The sequence below is a fragment of the Geotrypetes seraphini genome, chromosome 2 (assembly GCF_902459505.1).
Source record: "Geotrypetes seraphini chromosome 2, aGeoSer1.1, whole genome shotgun sequence".
In the NCBI taxonomy this organism is placed as follows: Eukaryota; Metazoa; Chordata; class Amphibia; order Gymnophiona; family Dermophiidae; genus Geotrypetes; species Geotrypetes seraphini.
The window spans coordinates 146,086,876-146,101,424 of record NC_047085.1 but is presented as its reverse complement, the minus strand read 5'-3'; the positions used below and the strand labels follow the sequence as shown (position 1 = coordinate 146,101,424).

The window sequence follows — 14,549 nt, the reverse complement described above, 5'->3', positions numbered from 1 at the left end:
CTCAACTGTTTTTGTCCTTTGATCCTAACAAGTTGGGTCATCCTGTATCTAAACGCACTCTGTCCAATTGGCTTGCTGCTTGCGTTTCTTTTTGTTATGCTCAGTCGGGCCTGACACTGGAGGGTTCTGTCACGGGCCACAAAATTAGAGCTATGGCAGCATCTGTAGCTTTCCTCCGTTCCACTCCTATTGAGGAAATCTGCAAGGCTGCTACTTGGTCCTCAGTTCATACTTTCACATCTCACTATTGTCTGGATGCATTCTCCAGGCGGGATGGACACTTCGGCCAATCTGTTTTACAAAATTTATTCTCCTAATGGCCAACCTTCCCTCCATCCCTCTTTTTGTTAGCTTGGAGGTCACCCATCAGTCAAGAATATGCTGCCTGCTTGTCCTGGGATAAAGCACAGTTACTTACCGTAACAGGTGTTATCCAGGGACAGCAGGCAGATATTCTTGCGTCCCTCCCACCTCCCCGGGTTGGCTTCTTAGCTGGCTTATCCTAACTGGGGACCGCGCGCCTCTGTCGGGCGGGAAGGCACTCGCGCACGCGCGGTGCGGCCTAGCTAGAACTTTCTAAAGTTCTTAGAGTGCAATCACTCTAAAATTGTCCGTACCGGGGCTCCGTCGGTGCCGTCACCCATCAGTCAAGAATATCTGCCTGCTGTCCCTGGATAACACCTGTTACGGTAAGTAACTGTGCTTTCTTGTCATAGCTCGCAGACTCTACTCAGCCACTTTTTCTGTAAATCACCTCAAACCATAAGGCTTTTGCAGTATATAAATAAAGATTTATGTTATAGTATGTTATAACTGGGAGTGTGTAAGTGCCTAAGGGCCATATTCTACTATGATGTCCAAAAAAATCATTGTCAACTAGAACAATGCTTAGTATAATTCTACAATCACACAAAGTGCCAGTGCATATCATGTCTTTTAGGTGCACCCATTTAAGCCATGGAAAACAAGGTCTAAATATCTGTGTCGAAGTACTGTGTGGATCAGCCGCATTCTGCAACAGTGCACATACATGCTCCTCTCCTGGCCACACCCACTTTTCAGATTTGGGTACGAAAACGGATACATAGCATGTTATAGATTGCACCAAATTATGTGCATAGCTTCTAATTAGTACCAATTAGCATCAATTATGATGCAATTGTCAAGTATCAGTGCCAATTAGACTTGTTAAGCAAGTTGTGTGCACAAATTGGCTCTACACACTGATTTGCTTGCAAAACTTAAGGCACCTTATACAGAATTTGGGGGTTGGTGCATAATTCCAAGGTGGTGTATGCACAGCCAGAGCATGGGCATGTCATACGCTTGTAACATAGAATACTAAAGTTATGCATGTGGCCTGTTACGCTTAAGCATGTCCATTTATAGCTGCCATTGTTATGGCATAAGTGGGCATAATAAAATGTAGGTCTGCTTATGTCGACTCAGGTTTATGTTTTAAATAGCACATTACAAACATCTTCGCTTTCTTTAAGCAGAATGAGATGTCAAAAAATATAGGGTTTTTTTTGGACTATCAGATGATATACTAAAAGCAAGTTACTATTTCAACTTGAATCAGTCTCTTTTTTGTATTTTAACATTAGTTAATAAATTTGTGCACTTCATTTAGCATTCATTCAACTCAATAGATAAAAGTAATAAACAACTTAACTCTGTTTAGCATTCTTCTGCTTGGTAAATTGTTAGTGTTATTCATCAGACTCACTGCCTATGTGGCCAGTGTTTCTTGTCTTTCCTCAGGGGAGTGGTCCACTGTAAAATATAAAAAACATCTCATTGAACAAACAGAAATTTCCTACAAATTTCCCAAATATATTTGTGGCTTGCTGATTCTTACATTTCACTTGCATGACAATTCATCATGTACAAAGCTGCTATTTATCTGATGTCACAAGATTGGTGTAGGAACCTGATTGGTTACCACATCCCTTTGTCCAGATCTTCATTGAGACCAATAGGGCATCGTACCCAACTGGAATAATTCAATTGCTGTTCAGAGTCTCCACTCTCCCACCCCAATGTGTAATTGACCATGGATGGCAATAGGATCTGTACTTTATTGTTCCAGAAATCAGTTTCTCATAATACCTATTTATATTTTGGGAGTTTTCATCCATACCATCTCAAAAGTGAGCTTGCCTATTAGTCAAGAAATGAAGTTTACCTTAACGGTAGGCCAGCATTCACTTATATGATCTGTATTTGAACAGTTAGATGACGAACTTGAACAGAGCGGAGAAATTGCAAAATGTACGCAATGCAAAGATACAGTTAAACATAGCAGTGGCACCCATAATCTTTGGCATCAAATTGAAAGACATCATAAAGCAAAATACTTTGCTCTGCATCTGCAAACACAAGGCACTTCTAGGAAATCCCTTAAGTCTGACACCTCTGCTACTAAGCCTACAGCATCAGCAGTGTCTTTTCAAGCCTCGACTTCATCATTTTTCCACAAGCCACTCCTACCAGGCGATAAGAAAAAATTGACACTGTCCTCATGTCCTTTATTGGTTAAGATATACAACCATTTAGCATTGTTAAGGATGAAAGGTTAATGACCTATTTTCAAGCTCTCAATGGAAGTTATGCTGTGCTTTAAGCAGAATGATCAAAGGTAAATATGACAAGATGTTCACCTATGCTTTTAGTCAGCTTCAATGTGTGAGCTACTTTAGCATTATCACTGGACCAGCAGAAACATGAAAGCTTATATTACAATTATAGCACACGGCATAGATGATTTCTATCATGCAATAAATGTCGTGCTGGATATGCCAAACCAAAGCAAAAAAAACACTGTGGAATAACGATACTCTTGAAATGGACTTTAATCTAGAGCCAAAGTTCCAATATAGTACAGTGAAGAAATGAAAATTAGAAGACAAAGGTTTTCCAATTGTTACTGATAATGCTGCATAAATGAAAAAAGCTGTTAGGAAACTTGCTACTACTACTAATCATTTCTATAGCGCTGCCAGAGCAGACAGAAGTGTGGAGGATTGTGTGGCGCAGTGGTTGGATCAACAGCCTCAGCACCCTGGGGTTGTGGGTTCAAACCCCGCACTGCTCCTTGTGACCCTGGGCAAGTCACTTAATCCTCCATAGCCCCAGGTACGTTAGATAGATTGTGAGCCCACCGGGACAGAGAGGGAAAATGCTTGAGTGCCTGATTGTAAAAACCGCTTAGATAACCTTGATAGGCAGTATATAAAATCCTAATAAACTTGAAACTTGAACTTATTTGGGGAGTCTCCCTTTACTCCTCCTTCTTATGTGTTTCTATATAGGGCTTTCACCTGCTTTGGTATAAACTGAAGTGGGCAGCAGAGCCCTCTGGTGAAGGAGGAGGAGTTGAAAAGCTGGAGTGGATTCCAATTAGACAATAAATTGCTCCACATAGAAGATAGTAAATAATCCACATACAAATCATGAGGACCTAGTCTGCTAGTAGCGCAGGACCCAACACGGTCCGCGTTTCGACAAGATGTCTTCTTCAGGGGTTCCTGAGAGTCCTATGTTGATAAATACGTGGAAAAACTGGTGTGTAGAGAAACAAACGCTGCTTGAAACACCTATTTACTAAAAAAGATATTAGCAAAGTAAGAACCTAATTTCTTTTTTAGCTCGCAATTATTACCAATTAGCTCGTTAATTAAATTGCATGCGAATGGCCACCAAGATGGTCTCAGGACTCAAGGATCTCCCGTATGAGGAAAGGCTGAGTAAATTGCAGCTATAGTCACTCGAGGAACATAGAGAGAGGGGAGACATGATTGAGACATTCAAATATATCACGGGCCATATCGAGGTGGAAGATGATATCTTTTTTCTTAAAGGACCCATGGCCACAAGAGAGCATCCGCTGAAAATCAGGGGCGGAAAATTTCATGGCGACACCAGGAAGTATTTCTTCACCAAAAGGGTGGTTGATCATTGGAATGATCTTCCACTGCAGGTAATTGAGGCCAGCAGCGTGCCAGATTTTAAGAAAAAATGGGATAGGCATGTGGGATCTCTTAGGGGAAGAAGTTAGGGGGGTGGGTCATTAGAGTGGGCAGAATTGATGGGCCGTGGCCCTTTTCTGCCGTCATTTTCTATGTTTCTAATTTTGGATGCCATGTAGAGTCTAGGGGTTAGAGTTAAATATATGCACCTAATTTTTTTGTAATACTAAGCTATACATGATATCCCCTGTTCTCAAGACACATGATTGCCATTTTGTTGTACATGTCATGTGATGTTCTTCCTTTAAAGAAGTGATTTTTAAAAATGTCAGCTCTCCTAAATTCTGAGATTTCAAACTAATGCATTTGTTGATCCATACTCAAAGTGACTGACTTTGTGCTTCCTAACTTGGATATAAGCTAAAGCAAAGGCTTTGTGGCCCTGATTCTATAAACAGCGCCTAAAACATGGGTACCAAAGAATGCTGCACATAGTGCGTGTCAATCATGAGTTAGGTGCCGTTTACAGAGTCATACTTAGTGGTGCCTAAATTGGACTTAGGCGCCCCCTAGTTATGCAAAGGTTTTCTTGGCCTAAATACTGGCACCTATATTCAATTTAGGTGCCTATATGCAAAACATGCCCACGATCCACCCTTAACCATGTCCACTTTCTAATAGGCGCCTACCAAGTTAGGTGCCTAGAAAGCCATTAATTTTAATTTAAGACAATTATTGAGACAATTAAGCTTGTTATCGGCACCAATTAAGCTTTTTAAATAAGTTAGGTGCCTAGAATGCACTGATCTAGGCACCTAACTATAGGCATCTTTTTATAGAATCTGGGCCTTTGTGCTTATTTAGTGATCTTTGTTTGATTAGCCCCTTCTATGTACATCGACACACTTCATAGACATATTCAGCATATTACTTTATGGATTTCATCTGTGTTTGGACTGTACCTTAAGACTGTCCAGAGTTTGGAGGAGGAGAACTGCACACCATATGGGTCGTTGGGGAAAGGTTGGCCTATATATTGCACAGAATGTATAGTTGTTTAGAGGATGTTGTAACATACTTCACAAACTGTATTCCAATGTGTTTCACATTGCTGTATTAGTCATTCTAAAAAGTTAATACAAATTGAATGTAAAAAAAGAAAACAACTGAAAGGGTAAGAAGCAAAATGGCATTCACTTATGTGGAAGCAGAAAGATAAAGAGAATTTGTTTAAAAGACCTTCATGTTTTGAAATATCCTAAAGAGTGCAATACTGGAGCTGTTATGTACTATAAAGTCTGTAGAGAGCAAACCAGATATTTTTTTATATTTGTGGTTAAATCAATTGTGCATAAAATTTGACTTTTACCCCCCCTGCCCCCACCCTTTTACAAAGCCACAGTAGTGGCTGCTGCGCAACAAACATTCTGACACCTATTAAATCCCTGTGGGTGGCACAGCGATTACCGCAGCTTTATAAAAGGAGCCCTTAGTTTGTAACTGAATAATTATAGAAACTAATGGGTCCTTATACAAAGGTGTGCTAAATGATGAGCTTCCTATTCTGTTCCTTTGGGCAGCTTACCAGGAATGTTGACTCGTATATACCACAGTTAAAATAGAAGTCCAAAGCAAACAAAATCTGTGGAGACGGATGTTCCTGATGAAGACTTTTATTCAGCTTGACATTTAGAATGTACACCTTTGTAAAAGCCCGCCTAAGACTTTAAAAGGAACTGAAAATTGGTAGCAACCCCTTTTTATTTTTACCAATCTAATACTTCTATACAGTTGGCCACTGGATGTCACTGTTGTCTCACTTATGGATTATTCTAATAGGTAGTATAACATCAATTGTTCCTTGGTAATAGTAAAAGAAATTGGCAGGTTTGCGGGGTTTGTAGAGGTTTTCACATAGATGAGTCTCCCCTGGTATTTGTTGGCTAACATGTTTTTTTAAAAATGTATTATTATAGATATAGCCATTTGTCTTCATGGCAAATCAAACAGATTCCCATTCCAGAACTGGCAGCTCCAGATTGTCTTGTGGTCACCTGGGTGACAAATAGACAGAAACACCTGCAATTTGTTAAGGATGATCTTTTCCCTCATTGGTCTGTGGAAGTTCTTGCTGAATGGCATTGGGTTAAAGTAAGTTCATAAGCTGATTTCTATATAGCAAGACACCTTGTCCTTTTGTATACATATGCTTTATGCCTTCTTGACTTTCTCAGAAGCAAATTTTCATAGTTTTCAGGTGAAATATTATACTCTGATTGAAGTAAAATTATTTTTCAGTGCATGACTTTTAAATATGGATTTTTTTTCCTGATAAATTCTTCTTGTTGCAGATTACCAGAGCTGGGGAATTTGTGTTTCCATTAGATTCCATTCACAAGAAACCTTATGAAGTTCTCGTGTTGGGGAGGGTTAGACGAAGCACAGATTCACTATCAAGGTATGGCACACATACTTTTCTAACTTACCCCTTCTTTTACTAATGCATAGCATAGGTTTTAGCGCCGGCAGCGGGGGTAGCTGCTCCAAAGCTCATAGGAATTCTATGAGCGTCGGAGCAGTTACCGCTGCTGCCGGCTCTAAAACCCATGCTACGCGTTAGTAAAGGAGTGGGTTAAAGCCTTATATCTTTTTGCACCTTTTGTAAAATGTTATGCTTAGATCACCAGAAAACATTCTGATTTGTTTTGTTTGGAGCAGATGATTTTGCAGTGTTTTGTAAATCAGTTGTACTTCAGTCTTTTATATGAGACTATATTGATGTGAAAACAACTAAGGGCCAGATTCACTAAGCAAATTGATCGTGTACCGATCGGTTTGCGACCTCTTTGCAACCCAATTTCCCTCCAACCCAATTCACTAACCTCTCCTGCGATCCGCTTCTGATTCGTGCATGCAAACGAGAGGAAACGGCATGCAAAGTAGGCAGAAGAAGGAAGACAGAAGAAGGAAGACCAATTGGGCTTGCCGAGCCTATGTGAAGCGACTGCTGAGGACCAGTCGCTTCACTTCTTACCGACTCTCCTGCCCTTTAAACCCACAGGCTTGCAATGCGCTTTTGCAGAATACATAAAGAAAGAATTCTTCCTTTTTTATATATTCTGTAAAATGCTGCCAGCCGGTAGTTTTAACTCGTCCCCCCCGCGCCGATGCCCACCCCCAGCACTGATGCCCCCCACGCCTATGCCCCTCCCATGCTGATGCCCCCAAACAAACTGCAGGAGGGATGCCAACTCCCTCCTGCCACCCAAGGGACACCCCGTCTCCGGTCCCCCCTGCCCCCTCTTACCATTAATGGAGCAGGAAGGGTACTCAATCCTTCCTGCTCCAATGCCTCCCCACCCAAAAACAAATGGCAGGAGGGATGCCAACTCCCTCTTGCCACCCCCTGGACACCCCTCCCCGTACCTTTAACGGAGCAGGAGGGGTGCTCAATCCCTCCTGTTCCAATGCCTCCCGCAACGAGTCTGAAGCTTTAGGCCTTGCCTCGGTGCATCATGTGATGCGCGGGGCCTAAGGCCCTGATTGGCTCAGGCGCCTCGGGCTCCTCCCTTGGGAGGGGCCTGAGGTGTCTCTGCCAATCAGGGACTTCCTTAGTGAGTACCTAAGAAAGTCCTGGATTGGCCAAAATATCTGCCCGATTAAAAAAAAATTAAAAAAGACAGCAGAAGCCCTGACTGCAGTGGCAGGAGGCTGCTTCTCCTGTCAGGGCTCTAGCGATCCGTTCAGTTGGTTGGGGGGGGTGTTAACGATCGTCCCCATTTGCATGCATTTTGTGAATTCGTCAGCCTACATGCAATCAGGCTCGGATCGGACATGGATCGGGTGTTTGTGAATCTAGCCCCATATGGCTTCCATACAGTGCCATTTTTTCCCCATGAAATTGTTTGCATGTGAGAGCAAATTATGATACCCCAGAATCTTTTAAAAGAAATATGACGTTCATTTTTCTATCTTGATTGTTTCAACAGGGAAGCAGAATCGGACGCATTTGCACTTCCCTACCACAAGATAATTGTCAGTGTGCCTTGTATGCTTCATTCATATAAACCTCCACTTGCTGGTATGTTCTTCCTGACAAGCTTGGGCATATTAGAATGAGTACAGAGGTCTACATGTACCAATCAGTGAAATAATATTCATTTTGTTTTAATAGTTATATAGGACTCCTTTTACAAAGCCACGTTAGGATTTTTTTAAATCACCAGCCTCAACAGTATTTGTTCTGATTCTGATAGAATTCCTATGAGCATCGAAGCTAATATCATCGCGGCTTTGTAAAAGGGGGAATAGCTTTGAGACAGATCAGATATTGGCTACTTCAGAAGAGGGCTTAGAGTGATCAAATGTAATCAAAACTACTAATGAACAAGAAAATGATGATTCACAATGATGATCCCAAATCCAGTTGATAAACTGGAGGGAGGGGTTGCAAGGATGATTTTTCCACTTGTGTGGTTTATCTGAGATGAGTGAAGCCATTTGTTTCTTACAGTTTTAAGAGTGATTATTCTGAATGAGTTTCATGCTCACAGAAAAACCTTTAGTCATGAACAGGGTCTGCAATTGTTATGCACGAATACAGGATGTCCGAGGCGGTACTTGGAGAGACCTCCCAGGAAAGAGACTTGGGAGTTATGATTGACAAGTCGATGAAGCCGTCCACTCAATGTGTGATGGTGGCAAAAAGGGTGAACAGAATGCTAGGAATGATAAAGATCGGAGAAGGTTATCATGCCGCTGTACCGGGTCATGATGCGCTCTCACCTGGAGTACTGCGTTCAGCACTGGTCGCCGTACATGAAGGACATGATGCTACTTGAAAGGGTCCAGAGAAAGGCAACTAAGATGGTTAAGGGGCTGGAGGAGTTGCTGTATAGTGAAAGATTAGAGAAACTGGGCCTTTTCTCCCTCGAACAGAGGAGATTGAGAAGGGACATGATCGAAACATTCAAATAAGGACAGGTTGTTCACTCTCTCCAAGGTAGGGAGAACGAGAGGGCAGTCTCTAAAATTGAAAGGAGATAGATTCCATACGAATGTAAGAAAGTTCTTCTTCACTCAGAGAGTGGTAGAAAACTGGAACGCTCTTCCGGAGTCTGTCGTAGGGGAAAACACCCTCCAGGGATTCAAGACAAAGTTAGACAAGTTCCTGCTGAACCAGAACGTACGCAGGTAGGGCTAGTCTCTGTTAGGGTGCTGGTCTTTGACCAAGGGCCGCCGCGTGAGCGGACTGCTGGGCAAGATGGACCATTGGTCTGACCCAACAGTGGCAATTCTTATGTTCTTATGGTGGATTATGATTTTTGACTCATCTCCAGTCAGAACCCTTTTAGTCTGCATGTTGAGTTCTAACACATTAGTAAAATATAGGTTGGATCTAATTGTGTGGCATTAAACAGTGTATCAGGTTTTGAAGGAATAAGCTAGGGTCATCCAAGTTCATCTGATCACTTAGGCTCTGAGGGCAGAAAGTTCAGTCTCTTTCATGACCCAAGTAAGTGACAGTAATATTTTTTATCATTGTAGACAATCATCCCATAATTAAAGAAGCAGGTTTGTGAAAAAGGATCCCCACTTTCACCATCAGTGTTCAACCTTCTAATGCAATCCATGGGAGTCAACAGATCTTACACAAATAAAACATTTCACCTATGCAGACGACATAACGATCATGTTACCTATAGTGGTTGAATTAACCAACACCCTCACCAGTGTAAAAAAAAATGTGTCCACATCATAGAAAACTGGACCTCAACCCACCGCCTCAAATTAAATAAGAGCAAAACCGAATTCCTTTGGCTAGACCCCTCAACTGACCCATGCTACACTCCAAGGATTACAGTAGACAACAGAGTTTCCTCTAGAACTACAATTCCAAATCTTAGGAGTAGAAATTGATAACCATCTATCTATGAAGAGCCATGTACAATCAATAATAAAACGAGAAGGCTAAGACCCATCAGAAAATACTTCGAAACAGAGGCCTTTTTTAAGAAATATTTATGAAAGTTTTTCCAAAATACAAAGTCCCACACAGGCCATAAATTATACACAAGCAAACAGAAATCAAGTCAATGGCAACATAGCTGTCCACAAGAGAATTGTGAATAAGAGCAAACTAAACCCGAAAGCAATTCCCACCCACTCCCCATCCAACCCCCTTTGTAAACACAAATGTGCAATAAGGGTTGAAGAAAAAAAAAGAAACAGAGGCCTTCTGAATCTTAGTGCAATCCCTTATCCTATCTCGACTAGACTACTGTAACATAACTCTAGTTCTTTGAACTAAATAAAATGTTGCTATCGCATCTACAATGAGTTCAAAATGCAGCAGTAAGACTCATACGGACTATGGAAATCGGAACATCTACAGCCTTACTATATGAAACTACATTGGCTGTCCGTAGCCACAAGGATCAAGTTTAAATTAGGCATCACTCCCTATAAGAGCCTGACAGGCAATGCCCCCAATTACCGTGTTTCTCCGAAAATAAGACACTGTCTTATATTAATTTTGGGCCCAAAAAAGGCACTAGGTCTTATTTTTGGGATAGTTCTTATTTTTTTTCATGTACAATGATCATCTCTCACTTCCTCTTCTTCACCCCAATTCTTCCTCTTTCCTTTCTCTCTCCCACTTGTGCAGCATCTTTCCTCCTCTCTCACCCATCCCCTTGTGTAGTATCTTTCTATCCCGCCCTCCCATCCCTTGTGCAGCAGAATACTTGCAGCTTCTATCCCTCCCTTCCATCCCTTGCAGCTTCTATCCCTCCCATCCCTTGTACAGCAGAACCCTTGAAGCTTCTATCCCTCCCTTCCTCCCCCCATGCAGCATCTTTCTATCCCTCCCATTCCCCGCCGCCACCACACACCCCCTCCCCGCTGCCCCTGTCATCTCTCCCTCCCTTTCGAACCCCGACCGCGAGACCGAAATACCTGGTAACAAATGGCAGCATCGGCAGCACAGGCTGCATCACGGCCTTCTCACACCTGGGCATTCCTATGCCGCATCACTGATGATTTCATCAGCAACGCAGCACACGGACCCCTTGGGCATGAGTAGGCCATGATGCAGCCTGTGCTGCCGTTTGTTATCAGGTATTTTGTCTCGCAGTTGGGAAGGAGAGATGGAAGGGTCAGCGGAGGGGGGCGGGGAAGCGCTGGTGCCGGTGACTAAGGCTTATTTTCGGGGGTAGGGCGTATATTAAGACCTATCCCGAAAATCATGCTAGGGCTTATTTTCGGGGAAACACGGTAACTGAGTTGGCCATCCTACTCCAGAACTCCTCCAATTCTACCAGAAATCTTTTACATTTAAAACTCCCAGCAAGCAACAATTTAGTCTGTCAGGCAAATTACCTTATTTATCCAACATTAGTTAGCAAAATGCTGGAACCAACTATCATTTACACTATGTTCTTGTGACCACTATCTTCAAATTCTACTGCTTACTTTACAAGGCTATCAACGGAGAAAGCCCAATTTACTGGAATAACAGACTAAATCAATCCTCCTCAATCAGACACAGAAGAACACATTCACTATTCTATTATCCATCCAAAAATGTCAAATGAAAAAAACTTTATGACAACCTAATAGCCTCCAAAGCAGCTAAGTTGGACAAACAACTCACCACTCTGTTATCTTCATCCACAGATTACAAAACCTTCAAGAAAGAAATTAAAACCATACTCTTCAAAAAACACGTTAAACCTATCCAGCACAACAATCCTAACCCAACATCCAACACTCTATAAACCCTTAGTACTCTCTAATTTTTCTAGTTACCAAACATTATCTAAAACCCATAATTCTCTCTTAAAATTTTATCTCATCGTTTAATCTATTACTTCAAGTTGAAATGTAATTCTTGTTTTAGTTTGGATGTAATCCGCCTTGAACCGCAAGATAATGGCGGAATAGAAATCACTAACATAATGTAATGTAATGTAATCATTGTTGACTCGTTACGTCCCAGGAGCTGCATTAGACAGTTTAGAAATGAGCTTTTACAAATCCCATTTCAGTTACTTCAGGGTTGGCTCCCTGTCTTGCTATAAAAATGCTTTTAACAGTTTTCTGAATCTGAGATAGTGGTCACAAGAACATAGTGTAAATGGTCATATTTGATCTACTTGAACTTGTAATTATGTATTTGTAACTATGACCTAACTGTATTAGTAACTGTACTGATGATCTACCTGTACTAACAACTCTATTGAATGTCTTTGTCAACTGTCCATTGTAACTTCCTGGGTAACCGACCCAACCTCTTGAACTGAATAGGTAGACAATGGAAAACCTTGATTAACATAACATTTGGATGTAAAGGAGGAGCCTAGATTGATTCATTTCTCACCATGTGAAAAAGATGTTGGAGTTTGATGGAAATCCTGCTGGTGGCTACCATTGTATTATGCCGTTATAATTACTGTTTTCTTTAAATTTTGTTCAATAGCAAATTCCCCAGAACTGCCCTTCTTAGATAGTACTAAAGTTCAAGCAAATTTAAGCCTGAGCTGTGCAGAGATGATTTATTATTTAGGGGGCCTTAAATATATATCATTTATAATCTTTGCAGATTTGTATTGATAGAATAGTTTTCCCCAAATCAGTGAAAAGAAGGACTAGAAGCTTTTCTGATTTGTGATGGTACCAGGTTAAATAAGTGCAGTAGTTTAATTTGTCAGCAGAGAGCAGTTTAGCTACACTAGTAGACTGCTAGCAGCAATTTGAAAAAAAAGTTTAATATTAGCAGAAAATCTGCGATAACTCACATGCATCCTTTATGTTTTAAGTAGCAGCAAAGATGAAAACATTGGTATTTATTACAGTATTATTACTGTCCATTATTTTCTTGCTTGCTGCTATTGTAAAGAATAAATTTGGGTGCACTCACAGCCTGTTAATGAATGATTGTATCAATTTATTTCTCTGCCTCAGATTGGAGAACAAGATGCAAATTAAAGTAAGCCATCAAAAAGAGACATTCTGCTTCCTGCAGTGCCTTTAACTATGAAATCATGGCTGTAGGGGTTTTTGGTGATCCATGTTCTGTGTTTAATGTTCACAGCTTTAATATGTCATTATAAAGGTACTTAAACTGCTTTATGCAAATTTTTAAAGCAAAATTTTATTGCTCGTGGTTTTGATTCAAATAACAGCAGACTTTGCTTCCGGTTTAATCTATTAGTGTTGGAAGGCTGCATTCTGCCTTCAAAAAATGTTTTTGGTGAGTTCTCTGGTCGCAGCTGCTATCATAGGGTACCTTTAAGTTTTCATAAGTTTCTGTTAATAATGCATTCGTTAAAAAAAAATTGCAGTTATTCTGATCAAAATGCATGAAGTAATTACAAAAAAAAAATCTTTTTCATTTTTAGCATTAGTGACAAACTACAGATTATCATGATAGATAATGTAGTAGCTTTAGCACGGATGCCAAAAATTATATTGTACCTCTTTTACGTTTATGTGTGCTCATATGGTGGTAGTGTTTGCCATGATACAAATGTTTGAAAATATAATTTTGGAATAAGGCTGCCTCTCTTCTCACATGTAATCTGTATATCTGTATCTTTAAGGCCAGTATTAAAAAAAAAAAAAAAAGCTAAGCTCTTAAATTTATGCATCTATGGTCCCCTATTATCAAACCTGCGGAATAGCGTTTTAGTGTGGACTGTCGAGGTAAATGCTCCGATGCTCATAGGAATTGAATGAGAATTGGAGCATTTACCTTGCCCGCCCGCTCTAAAACACTCTACCACAGCTTGATAAAAGGGGGCCTAAATTTGTCCTTTATTTTCAGGAAAACTTATGAACATAAGTTCTCAGATAGAAGCTTACCTAGATCTAGGATCTTAAAAGTTAGGCTTCTTAATTGAGAACTGCTATTCATTTGCCCAAATTTAGGAGCCTGAAAATAGGTTTGAGCTCTTTTCTTTTTCCCTTGCCTTAACTTCACCCCTGCTCCCACCTGCTCAAGACTCCTAAATTTAGGGGCCTAGATAGATACTCAGTCCTAGTTCATTTTCAAAGAGGTCAAGTTAAAAGTTTAGTATATTTAAATATTTGTTATCCCACCTTTTGATCAGTCACAACAAAATGATGTGGTAGCTCGGGTGGCAGCCAGGTATCAAGCCTTCACAGACAGGGTAAGTGAAAGGAAAAGGCTTTATTATGAGACCAAAATACCAAAGCTCTGTTATTGTCACACACAATTTTGCACAAAAAAGAACTTTACCCTCAGGTTTCCTGAAGGCCAGCTTCCCTAAACTCACACCTGTTAACAGCCATGGTGACCAGCAACTAGCAAGCCCAGTTCCAGTACTTCTCTTGTATGCTATAATCTTCTCACCTTGACCGACCTTCAAATACTGCAGTCACAGACTAGGAAATCTCCTGGAGGACCCCTCCTGGGCCCATTTTTAGACACAGCTGCCTGGGTTTGGAATCTGTCTTGGAAGATCCAATCTCCCTGTTCTGTTCCCACCCTAAGGATTTTAATTTGCTCTCTGCCTGAGCCCCACCCTCCTGATTCAGCAGTCTAGCTAATATTCT

At 40.9% G+C, this 14,549-nt stretch overlaps 1 protein-coding gene across 2 annotated transcripts in view; it reads left to right on the top strand.

Moving 5' to 3' along the window:
* Positions 1–14,549, top strand: part of METTL4 (methyltransferase like 4) — a 69,319-nt gene that overhangs the window by 41,223 nt on the left and 13,547 nt on the right. Inside the window, exons 5-7 of one of the 2 annotated variants that reach the window (XM_033934962.1) lie at positions 5,948–6,122; positions 6,323–6,429; positions 7,961–8,052. In XM_033934962.1, the coding sequence (XP_033790853.1) occupies positions 5,948–6,122; positions 6,323–6,429; positions 7,961–8,052 (374 nt within the window). The remainder of the gene's footprint in view (positions 1–5,947; positions 6,123–6,322; positions 6,430–7,960; positions 8,053–14,549) is intronic. The other variant, XM_033934963.1, reaches the window with a different exon arrangement.